Source organism: Lactuca sativa, chromosome 5 (assembly GCF_002870075.4).
Source record: "Lactuca sativa cultivar Salinas chromosome 5, Lsat_Salinas_v11, whole genome shotgun sequence".
In the NCBI taxonomy this organism is placed as follows: Eukaryota; Viridiplantae; Streptophyta; class Magnoliopsida; order Asterales; family Asteraceae; genus Lactuca; species Lactuca sativa.
Window position 1 is genome coordinate 361,496,714 of NC_056627.2, and position 12,416 is coordinate 361,509,129.

The 12,416-nt window shown below is 30.1% G+C and overlaps 1 protein-coding gene and 1 long non-coding RNA gene across 9 annotated transcripts; both read left to right on the top strand.

The window, feature by feature from the left end:
• The first annotated feature begins 2,488 nt into the window (after positions 1–2,488).
• Positions 2,489–6,951, top strand: LOC111915098 (uncharacterized). Of its 7 annotated transcripts, none has more exons than XR_006191582.1 (4): positions 2,489–3,664; positions 3,740–3,825; positions 4,794–5,679; positions 6,640–6,951. It is a non-coding gene; the product is annotated as an uncharacterized LOC111915098 (long non-coding RNA). The 7 variants fall into 7 exon arrangements; XR_006191583.1 differs by lacking the exon at positions 6,640–6,951 and having other exon boundaries at positions 2,490–3,406; positions 3,617–3,664; positions 4,794–6,147; XR_002858043.2 differs by lacking the exon at positions 6,640–6,951 and having other exon boundaries at positions 2,490–3,181; positions 3,278–3,664; positions 4,794–6,147.
• Positions 6,952–7,305: 354 nt separating this feature from the next.
• LOC111915099 (putative uridine kinase C227.14) lies at positions 7,306–11,124 on the top strand. Of its 2 annotated transcripts, none has more exons than XM_023910790.3 (12): positions 7,306–7,640; positions 8,288–8,427; positions 8,520–8,563; positions 8,663–8,740; positions 8,876–9,068; positions 9,143–9,173; positions 9,274–9,332; positions 9,424–9,497; positions 10,235–10,321; positions 10,632–10,693; positions 10,772–10,800; positions 10,892–11,124. In XM_023910790.3, the coding sequence occupies exons 1-12, from the start codon at positions 7,586–7,588 to the stop codon at positions 10,976–10,978; spliced, it is 939 nt and encodes a 312-aa protein (XP_023766558.1). In that variant the 5' UTR covers positions 7,306–7,585; the 3' UTR covers positions 10,979–11,124. The 2 variants fall into 2 exon arrangements, with proteins under 2 accessions (XP_023766558.1, XP_023766559.1); XM_023910791.3 differs by having other exon boundaries at positions 7,307–7,640; positions 8,294–8,427.
• The last annotated feature ends 1,292 nt before the right edge of the window (positions 11,125–12,416 follow it).

Consider the following 12,416-nt stretch of genomic DNA (forward strand, 5'->3'; position numbering starts at 1 on the left):
TTAGAGATTGAACTTTCAATACAACTTATAAATGTTTAGTGTCGAAAATCTTATACATGTTTAGTGTTGGTTACCACATATAACATTATATTTTTTACCAGTTTCTCTTATTTTTTTTAATTTACTCTGAAAAGAAGTTATAACATCATATTTTTAATAACTAACCTTAAGACATTATACTTCAAATTATTTTCCTATTAAGACATTGTATTTGAAAATCTAAACTTGTTGGATTTTGGTTAACATTTATAGCATTCTTCTTTCAATTTCTTTTCCTATTAATAATATGTAATATTTTTCTATCAAAACATATTAAATTAAAATTTTCACTAATTACCTATTATATTTTTAAGTAAAACATTTATTTTTAGATCCAACTTGTTTGATGTGGTGGAACTTCTCAATAGAATCCAGTGGATCATGCATTACTAATGTTAAGACCCCGAGATCTATATATATGGTTTTTAAAAGAATTAGTTTTGTCATCCAAAAAGGGTGATCATATTAATGTTTAGCAGTGCAACTTGTTGTACGTGCACCCGCTACGTTCATGTAGAACTTTCATTATAATATGTTTATAAACCGAATAAAGAAAATAAATTATAGCAATGTATGTTAAAAATATAACATATCAATGGCGTGTTCGGCAAAATTAGCTGTTAGCGGGTAGCTTGTAGCGTTTTGTTAAACGCTACATGAAGTAACATTTGAATTTGGAGCATTTTGTTTAAACTAAATGCTACAAACTTGTAGTGTCAAGTAAGGTTTTTTGTTCAAAACGGAGCGTTTTGAAGCTAGAAGCTCTCAAACGCTCCGTGCCGAACATATCCCAAGACTAAATTAATAGTTTAAAATAGGAGACACCAATCAGGCGATTTTGGAAACGAGATATGTCCTTATTCCATGGCATTTATTTAGATGGTTGGTTCTTAAGAGATGAATGTTTTTTCAAAGATAGTTTTGATTTGGCTGGATCCAAAAATCCAAAATATTCAGTTGATTTGGCTAAGAGGTAACATGTTCAAAAGATGTGTAATTATGGATTCTGAATTATTAACTAATCAAACTTTAAGTTACTAATATTCGTATTCTAATAATCTTGATTTTTTTTTTATTTTTTTATTTTTTTTATTTTTTCAGGATTTATTGGAGTTGGATTATCTTTTGTAGCAAGTGGTTGTAGGATTTCAATTGACTTTTGGTCAATCACAATTTGTAGAATATGAGTTGACTATTTCAATTTTCAAACACACATTTGACTTCTTAGTGTTTTTTTTCTTATTAGATAAATCACCTTAATAACTTTCCATGCTAGTTGGTGTCGGTGGAGCTTCTTTCATTATTCTTGTATCTTCATTTTTTGGCCATTGATTATGTATGACAATTTGTATATTTTATAATTATTTTATCTATCACAAGAGACACCATAAGGGTAATATAGTTATTTTTTATCATTCACCATAGTCGGCCATAAAAATAATCAAACAACATTGTTTCAGTCAGATATGAACTCAGTCAACAACTATCAAACGATCTTTAAGGTGCTACTTTACGTATTGATCCCATAAAAAGTAATGAGATTATTTTTTTCTAAGATTTTTGAAGATAGTATATTAATAATACAATAAGATTCTATTTTATGTTTTTCTAAGATAGTATATTAATTTTTTTTGGAAAACCCTTGATTGTTTATTATATTTTGGGAAAGTTATTGTATTTTATTTTCAAAGTAAACCTTGACCTGGTGATAACTTATTACCGGCTAAAATCATAAACTTTGGAAAATGTTAACATATTAAAAAGTTTAAGATTTAATATCTTGTTCCTTCCGTCCCAAATTGATAGTCCACTTTTGAGTTTTGAAGTCTTTTTTCTTCAACTTTGACCTTAAATATTTTTATTTGTGTTATATATATATTACTTGATAAAACTTATAAAAATGAAAAAAAAAACATTTAAAATACAATGCATTCATATATTTTGCATCAAGTATTATCTATAAAAAACAAAACTATTTAAAGTCAAAGTTGAAGAAAAAAGACTTTAAAAGTGAAAACCGGACTATCAATTTGGGACGGAGTTAGGGGGTGTTTGGATAGGGAAAAAATAGGTTGTTTATTGCTTAATCCCACAGTAATAAACAAATTTAAGTGTTTGGATAGGAATCTTTTAAAATCAGCTTATTGCGGTAGGAATAAGCAAAATAAGTTGATTTTAATAAGCAATAGGGAGAATGCTTATTGATTATTGGTCATTTTACTCATATAAGCTGTTTTATTTTGCCAAACACTTAGCTTATTGCTTATTGCTTATTGTTTATTCCCACCGTAATAAGCTAATCCAAACACATTTTAAAAAAATGGTTATTCTCACCACAGTAACAAATAAGCAAGCTAATTAACTAAAACCTATTTATCCAAACACCCCCATTAAAAAAAATGGTAATTTTGGAAAGCTTTTTGACCGTTAGAAGTCCAAAGGTTGGCTTCCTATTCCCGCAATATATACGTTCTTCAGATATCCCGCTGACCCGCTCTCAGACTACTCCCATTGGTGACCGATGGCGACATCTGTAACTCCTCCGCTCCCCGGAGACCAAAGCATCACCTTCCTTCGCCGGAGATCTAAGAAACTTTTGGAATTCAAAAGGACTGGTTTGTAGTCAACCGTTATATATACGTTATTCAGTCATTCCGCTCTCAACAAACCCAAACACACCCAGACCCATAGCGATCTATGTAACTACACTTCCGGAGACGTAAACACCCACAACTTTCAAATGAGACTCTCATTCATCTCTCTAGTCCTAGAAATTATCAAGATCGTTGTAAGTTTTTCTAGGGTTTTTTTGTGATTAAGATATTGTAATTTCCATTTAAATATTAAATTGTTGTTTGAATAAGAAAGAATCAAAGGTTAATTGATAATTTTTTTTCCTCTCTGCTCGTTGGGGTTTCTACTTTCTAGTAAAACACACTCCAATTTGCTTATGTTTTACTGATTCGTGACTGATTGATATTTTACCATAAACAAATTAACGGAAGATAGTTTATATTTTTATTGCATTTAGCCTTGTTATCCGATGTATGCGTTTGTGTGATGAAGAACAGGGCTCTGGAGTCAGGATATATCCAAATAAGAAATTTTTTGATGTGTAAAACTAATTTATGTGTAAAATTCGGTATGTATTTGTTACTGATAAATGTTTCATGTTATCTTATATAGGATTGATAAGAAACTTACATTGGACTCATGGATTAATTTTGCACTGGATCAGGTTTCACTGAATGGACTTAATCAGAACAACTGAACAAGACTTAATTCAGTAAGGTTGTTTCTTTTTACTTAATGCATAAAGAAAGGCTTAATGCAAAATGCCAAGGAAAGAAGGTTTTCCCAATTAGAGGTAGTTATAACCTTTAGGCTACAATAAACCTTTTCCATTTATAAAAATGCCAATTTTGAAGTTTTGATGATTACTATATTAATGACTGAAGTGGTGTATTTCTTTGGTCCAAGGCAAAAGAGATCGAATTGGCAAGTGGGATTATTATTTTTCTCCCTAATTCTACAAAATTTATAAATTATTGAATTAAGTAGTGCTTTTATTTGTTAGGAATAAGCTACTGTGAAGAAGAACTATGGTGAGAAGGTGCTTATTCAGGTTAGCTGATAAGTTGATTAATGAGGGGTCATCATATTTAAATTTCTGATTATATAAATTTCTTTCAAAATACAGTGCCACCCATGCAGTGATGATGTAGTTTTAACCTTATCAAGGAGAATTTATAGGGATTAGAACTGTATTCTACTCTCGCGACCAATGTGGGTAATTTACTCTTAATAGAGCAATGTACTTTACATATTACAAGTTAAAGTAAATATTCTAAAAAAAATTAAGAAATAGAAATCAAAGTAAGATGCTATAATAGACAATAAAATGAAAGTATATTGCTATTTCATGCATAAAACCCATGATTGGGCTAAATGCAAGAAAAAACAATTTTTTTTATTACATATTACAAGTTAAAGTAATTTAATGATCCTCCAAATAACCTTTTTTTTTTTTTTTTTTTTTTTTTTTTTTTAATTTTGCTAATTCATGACTGTTTGACACTTTAGTGTAAACAAATTAACGAAAGAAAGTTTATATTTATTGCATTTAGCCTTATTATCTGGTATATGTGTTTGTGTGATGTAGAACAGGGCTCAGGTTATATCCTAATAAGAAAATTTTGGAAGTGTAAAACTAGTTTATGTGTGAAATTCTGTATGTATTTGTAACTGATAAATGTTTCATGCTATCTCATATAGGATGGATAAGAAACTTGCATTGGACTCATAGATTAATTTTTCACTTTATCAATTTTGACTGAATGAGTTCGAAACTTGGCAGCAGCATTGACTCTTTTGATTTTTTTTTTTTGACTGAATGAGCTTAATCAGAACAAATGTGTAAGACTTAATTCAGTAAGGTCGTTTCTTTTTTACTTAATGCAAAATGTCAAGGAAAGAAGGCTTTTCCCATTAGAGGTAGTTATAACCTTTAAGTTACAATAAACCTATTCCATGTCTATAAAAATGCAAGTTTTGAAGTTTTGATGGTGAATTAATGCTTTTTTTTTATGCTTTGGGTAGTGTTTGAAACCATTTTAATAATGAATGAAGTGGTGTATTTCTTTGGTCTAAGGCAAAAGAGAGCGAATTGGCAAGTGGGATTGTTATGTTTGTTTTTTTCCCTAATTCTACAAAAGTTATAAATTATTTAACTAAATAGTGTTTTTATTTGTTAGGAATGCATATGCTATTGTGAAGAACTATGGTGAGAAGGTGCTTATTCAGGTTAGTTAATAAGTGGTCATATTAGTCTTTGATCTTCTTTCAAAATACAGTGCCACCCATGCTATTTTCAATGATGATATAAGTGTATTAATGTAGTTTTAACCTTATCAAGGGAAATTTATAGGGATTAGAAATGTATTATAATACTCTTGCGACCCAATTTCTCTTTTTTCCCTCTTCCTGTAAGTAATTTTGAGCAAATTGTTCATCTTTATTGGATTCTGATTTTTTTTTTTTATATTTTTTTATTATTACATTTCAGGCAAACTGATATTTTTTGCAGTAACAAATCGCTTTGTATTTGGTTAAACTGGGTAGATTTTTGAAAGTAAAATGTTGAAAAAAGATGATAGAGATGAATATTGTTATAGTCTAGACATGAAAGAGATGAATTAGAACAATTGAGTAGGAATCTGATTGAATGATTAGAGTAAAATCACTCCAGAAACAGGATACCTAACCACTTGTTAACAGTCCTTATTTGTACTTGTATTCACCACCGACTTAGCTAAAAGGACTATAATGCCCTTGACTCAAATAAACACAAAAGTCAAACAGTCACAACAGTTACTTCCTATTTCTTGCAATTAGATTCGCAGGAGAGGACACTCACAAACCATCTTTATTATCATTTCTCACCTGTCCCTTTTACTTCAGTTCTCTAGGGATAAATTTCAGGAAATAGCAGCATACTTCTTGTATTTCATATGTTAAGAAAGTATGTATTTCATCTTATTCTTTCTGGTGGCTTACTTTAATTTTACTCTTCTTTCTAAGTTTGTGTGTTTCTGTTTTTAAAAGGATTCATTTTCATATCAGATATGAGGACACTGAAAGGTAATTAACTTCAAATTCTCTTTGTTGTCTTGTTACTGTGTTTCTAGCTAATTCCTTTTGTATTATAGCAATCCTGACCTGTGTTGGATGCAATTTCTTGATATCATTGATGTGATATTATTATTCTTTTTAAATACTTGGGTATCATGTTTTGGGATTCTTTAGTTACTTTATTTCTATTATGGGTATTTTTCTGTTCTCCAAATTGGTATGATTGGTATGTAATGTATTCAGCAGTGTAAATTGATGTTTTAGATTTCAACCACCATGTCATTATTGTTGTAATTAGGATCATCTTCAGATTTGGCACAAAGGATGGAAAACCAGCCAATGCTCCTTTAGTTCACTAGATGTGAATTTTTGAAATTTCTCTAAATAGTTTTCATATTTTGATGCGTCCATTTCTCTTTCTAATTATACGCATCTATCTACCTTTTTTAATGGTTATGTGTTGACGATTGATGTTCATGTATCTGTGTATGCCTTGGATAATGACGTCTTCAATTTTCTGGATTTGTGTTTAGCAATATATCCTTTGCTAGACTGATGGTAGTATATAATATAGTTATCACTTTCTTTATTATTATTATTATTATTATTATTATTATTATTATTATTATTGTTATTATTATTATTTTGTAATTATTAGATTGTTTATTATATATGTAGTAGTAGGATATACTTTTTTTTGGCATAATAGACGTTGGATACCTTATAAGGGCCAAACCTCAAATCCTTATATGTATATGCAATTATGCATACATATTTGTATAACATAAGAGCAGTACCATTTTCTGATTTTTTTTTCAGTGGCAGTATGTATGTTACAATCTTTTCTGCTGAAATTTGATCTATATTTTATTTTTTCTTAATATGTCTCAAGTTTCCATGTGCATCTGTGTAGATCAAATAAGTCAAAATATATTTATGATTTTTGAAATGTGGTCCGCTTAATTTCAGGTCTAGCATTCCCTCCTCTTTAACATCTATAGTGGAGTCAGGGATCTTTTTTGCAATTTTGGTTCTTATTTAATGGTTTCAGTTTTATAATGCTTTTTACTACCCGGGTGGTCCTCAACTCTAAAATGATCATTTTGTCATCTCTTTTATTTTCATTTTCATGGGGTGTTATGAAATTTCATCGAAATTCCTTCAAAACTATTGTCATGTATGCTCATTCGACGGACATTAAACTTAACCAATAACTATCAAACGACCCTTAAGGTGTTTTATGTTTTGAACCCAAAAAGTAACGAGATTATTTTGTTCTAAGATTTTTTCGAAGATAGTATATTATGTTTGTTTTTTGAAAAACCTTTACTTGATCATATTTTCAAGGTAACCCTTGACCAGCTGATAACTTGTTACCGGCTAAAATTACCCTTACGCCAAACAAAGTGATGGAGGAGCGGTTTTTAAACTGCACTAGTAACACCACACCCTGAGTGCGGGGTAAAATGAAAGATCTTTTGGTGAAATAAGATCATTTGCTGGCTTTTGATGAGTGAAAGATGATTTAGTGGAGAACTTATGTGACAAAAAAAATAAAAAAAAAATATGAAGATGTTTTTTTTTTTTTTTTTTTTTTTTTTTTTTTTTTTTTTTTTTATGAAAATTGTTTTGTTTTGGGAAAAGTTTTTACTCAATTTAAAAGATGTCCTTTTAACTTAAGAGAAATTTAAAATAGGTTTTTTTTTCGTGAACGATAGATATATTAAAATATTATTAATTTCAATATAAATTTGAGAATGAGTAAAAAGGATATTTAATTTTTCTTTACTTAAGTACGTGGTAAAAAAACAACACGAGGACCAGCCACGGGGCGCTTAAGCCGTCAAATGAATTGCTTGCTGTCTTTAACCCTTCTTCCCAGTCCACTCTCTCGTTTCTCGACTGTTTGCAGACGATGGATGTCTCTTCCTTCTCCACGAGCCCAAGGCGATGCTGCCTTCCTTCCTCAGGTCTATCTCTTGTCAATTTCACAATCTGAATATTCATCTATATGTGTGTGCGTATGTTTATAGTATATGTTTGGCATAATACGAGATTGTTGATGAATTCGTTTCGTTTGTAGCTGACCAGAACGATGCGTTTTTGTTACTCTTCGAATTCGCTGATAACGCAATCTCGAAATTTTAATTTCAAAATTGATTGATGTTGCTGTCGTTTCGCATCCTTGATTTGAGGGCTATTTTAGATGATTCGCTCTGCTCTTTTATTCTAAAATATAAGCAAATGATTCAAAACTTTCATGTACTCTACTCCTTCCATTCGAATATATGAGTCCACATTTCATTTGTGTGTGAACGTATCATCTGTTAAGATTGTAATCGAGTTATTTCACTTGTAGCTGATTGAAATGTTGATTAATTGTCGTTATTGTTCAAATTCGATGATACTGGTATATATAAGTCTTATTTTTGTCTTAAATTAATTCCTGCCTTGTTGATCTAAATCAAATCAAGTCATTTGTGTGTGTTTATCATCTGTACTCTTGCAACCATTACAACAACTAGTCTGTTCTTTAAAACACTAAAACTAGCTGTTTGGATTTGCACACACATACAACATAATATACACAGCTAAGTTTGAGTAATACTAACTAAAGCTGTAGATATGGTGGTGCTCAAGAAACATGGTGTCTCTCAATGCTATCAAGGCTCTGTACCCATGTTGGGTAATAAAAGCAGACCTCAGCCTTCACTAAATCAAAGTCTACTCTTAAGGCATAAGAAGTACCCTGTTCAGGTCCAATATCATTTTTTCTTATCTTTTCCATTGCATTTGTCTGCTATACTATACATATATATTTGTCTCATAGATTAATTATCTATTTTCAGGTGTTATGCAGCCAGAAGAAAGACATACCTATAGTAGAGGCTCGGTGTGTCATCTTTTAAAAGTACTTATTGTTTTCAGGTGTTATGCATTTTAGTATTTTTGAAAGTCTGGTTTTAGAAGAGTCTCCATTCCATTTCTCCAGGACCATGGATGAAATATATGATACTTTGGCTGAACGTGTGGTGCCAACTGCAGCTTCAGGAACAAATACCAGTGCAATGTAAGTTATAGTATTCAAATATTAAGCTATCTTTATTCTTTGGGTGCATGACTATAATGGCATTTTTTTAATAAAGTTGAAATATAATATGAATGTGGTTGATTTTTATCTGATGTGGTATGTTTATGGATGCAGTCATATTGTGGGATTAGCTGGGCCTCCAGGTGCTGGAAAAACCACTATTGCTTCAGAGGTGGCTAAAAGAGTAAACAAGTTATGGCCTCAAAAATCATGTGCATTTGATTCACAGGTTCAACCTCCACAAATTGCTGTTGTTCTTCCCATGGATGGCTTCCATCTTTATCGCCATCAGCTTGATTCAATGGAGGTCCTTTTTCTATCAACTCCCTCTTTCCAAATCAATTTCTTCTCAAAATAATAAACTCTGAATGTTTTTTTTAGGATCCAAAGGAAGCCCATGCAAGAAGGGGAGGTGAGCTTCTTCATTTATTATTTATTTATTTTTGTTTCTAAAAATTTCAATCACTTGATAAATAACTAAAAGAAAAACATTTTTCATGTTTCAAAATCAGCTCCATGGACGTTTAATCCCGAGTTATTCTTAAAATGTCTCAAGAGACTGAGGGAGCAGGTAATTGTGTAGTGTGCATATCTGTTTATTACTATTCATTTAATTTAAATAATGTCATTTGATTAAATGATTAATTGCAATTTCTAATCAGGGGTCGGTTTATGCTCCATCTTTTGACCATGGTGTTGGAGACCCGGTTGAAGATGATATCTTCATAAATGTTCAGTAAGTATTCATGTATTATTATATTTAAGAAAATTCCAATCATAGGGGTGAGCATTTGGACCTGTGGACTGGACCGTTTTTTGACCCCCAAGCCGGTTCTCGGTTCTATGATTTAAGCAAAACCGGTCTGGTCCGGCCGGTTGCAGGTAAAAACCGGTTTTGGACTAGCTTACTTAAAAAAAAATTGTATTTTGTGAAATTCTTTAAATAAGCATATCTCATTCGTTTTAACTCGGATTGATATTCGGTTTTTCCAACGTGTAATTTAGAGTTTGTAGATGATTTTAAACTATAATTTTGCTGTTTTTTGTGTTATATTTGATAAGTTATAATCCTTCAAAGATGAGATACCAAAACTGAAATATTTCAACTTTCAGCAAGAAATTTAAACTTTTGTATTCTGTGAAATTTTTTAAACAATAATATCTCATTTGTTTTAAGTCGGATTGGCATACGGTTTTTTTTTCCAACGTGTAATTTAGAATTTGTAGATAATTTTAGACTATAATTTTGTTGTTTGTGCTGTTATATTCGATGATTTACAAACCTTCAAAGATGAGATATCAAAGCTGAAATAATTTAACAAGTTGCACCGTATGCATGTAAAGTTGTACCGGTCCAAACGGGTCCAAGAACCACAATATTCTCCGAAACCGGTCCGGTTCAAATGCTCACCTCTAGTGCCACATCATCATTTTGTAATGGAGTATCAATGGATATCACTATTCTATCTGCAGGCATAAAGTTGTGATAGTGGAAGGCAATTATCTACTTCTAGAAGATGGTACTTGGAAAGAAATTGCATCAATGTTGGACGAGAAATGGTAAATCTGCTATTTTTACTGTGTGTACTATAGAACCCCCTCCAGTTTTTTCTAGTTACAAATTTGGTCCCTATATTTCACTCAAAATAAATGCTAGTTCAGTGCAAATTGTGAAATCATTTTATATGGGTCTAAGTAAATGCAAGCTTAAGGACTACAGAGGGACCAAATTTGTAATTTAGTCATTAATAATAATCAAGTTATTACTTCATAGATTGTTTTTTTGGCTCAGATACTACTTTTATGTATTTTAGCAAGAAATTAATGTGTTAATAAAATAAAATTATTATTCTGGTTTGAAATTTTGAAGGTTTGTAGATGTTGACATTGACATAGCAATGGAACGTGTTTTGAAGAGACATATATCAACTGGTAATTAATGCATGCACATGATCATGAAAATTATTTTACAATTATTAATTAATAATTGGTTTTCCAATTTTCTGTTAGGCAACACCCCTGAATTCGCCAAACAACGGGTAAATTTTTTACATGCTTATTTTTTTTATTATTTGCTTGACTATTATTTAATTATTTTTTGGCTGGTAAAAAAAATAAATTTACATGCAGATCGAGTACAATGACAGGCCAAATGCAGAACTTATTTTCAAATCCAAGAAAAAAGCTGACTTGATAATCAAGTCAGTTGCTCTTTGAAGGTCAAAATCCACATTTTCCATGTATGTATGTATCAATGATATTGTTTTGTGTTTTAGATTATTGCAAAATAATTCAGTGTTTATGAATGACTAATTGAAATGCCACCAGTTTTGTGAAAATAACTAGAAAATAGTTTATTACTATATTTATTATTATTTTAAGGTTATTATGACTTCAGATAGCTGAAATATATCCAAACATTAGTTTTTGCAGCTGTTGTTGCTAGTTGCTACAACTGATTCCTTAATATATAAATATATAAAATATTTAACCATTTAAAAAGAGCAACGAATATTTATATTGGGACAAGGTCATTCATTGGTTATTTTTGTCATTCATTGGTTTGAAATTAAAAAAAATAAAAAAGACAAGGAAATAAAGAAAACCTTTTCATCATAATTGGTTTGTTGGATGATCTTTATTTAATTAATTTTGTTCATAAGTGTTATTACTTATTAATTATTAATTTATTATGGAGGGTATGTGCGTTTATATATAAAAAAATAAACATTTGTTTGATATCCAAAAGCTAAAGAATATTTTTTGTTCTCAAGTTTATGTATGTCCTTTTATATGGTATTTGATATTTAATGGAGTAAAATACGTAAAACATGAATCTATTACCATATTCATTTGAATCATAATTAAGAAGATGAAAACAATAATATCAAGTATAATGTTGTTTTGAATATTTTAATCCAAGTATATATTGTGTATGAAAGATGAAGAAGTAACAAGCAAATGAAACTTATGTCATTAGGGGAGGGTGTTGAGTTCACATAACTCCATCTCAAATTTAGCAAGGAAGAGGAAAGTCCGGAAGGAAAAATGATGAGATTCGACATCATCACTATTCAGGAGACGACAAGAAAAACTAGAACTATACTATTTTATTTTGTTTACATTTCTTATGAAAAACAAAATAAATATCTAATTTATATAATAAAATCTTATAACGTTTCTTAAAGGGTAAATGGCATAAAAAACATTATTTTTACACAGAAATTCGATTTTGACACCGTGTTATTTTTTGTGTCAATTTTGACACCGTGTTTTCTAATTCGTTACAATTCTGACCACTTGACCGGTTAACCAGGTTACATGATGACGTGTCAGTTTTGATGACGTGGCATACTGACATGATATGCTGACGTGTCAAAATTGATTTTTTTTCCACAAAAAACACTAAGTTTTCATTTTTTTTTTATTTTGACACTAAGTTTAATTTTTTATTTCAATTTTGACACTATGTTTTTTTTGTTCCAATCGAACATCATTTATCAATTTTTGTTCAATTTTGTCTATTTTCCATTTGAAACCGTATAAATATATTTTTTTATTACATTTTAAACCGTATAAACATATTTTTTTCGTTTAAAAACCACATTTTTATTTAAATAGAAGGTGTTTTTTTTCTTACATTCAAAGCATTAGT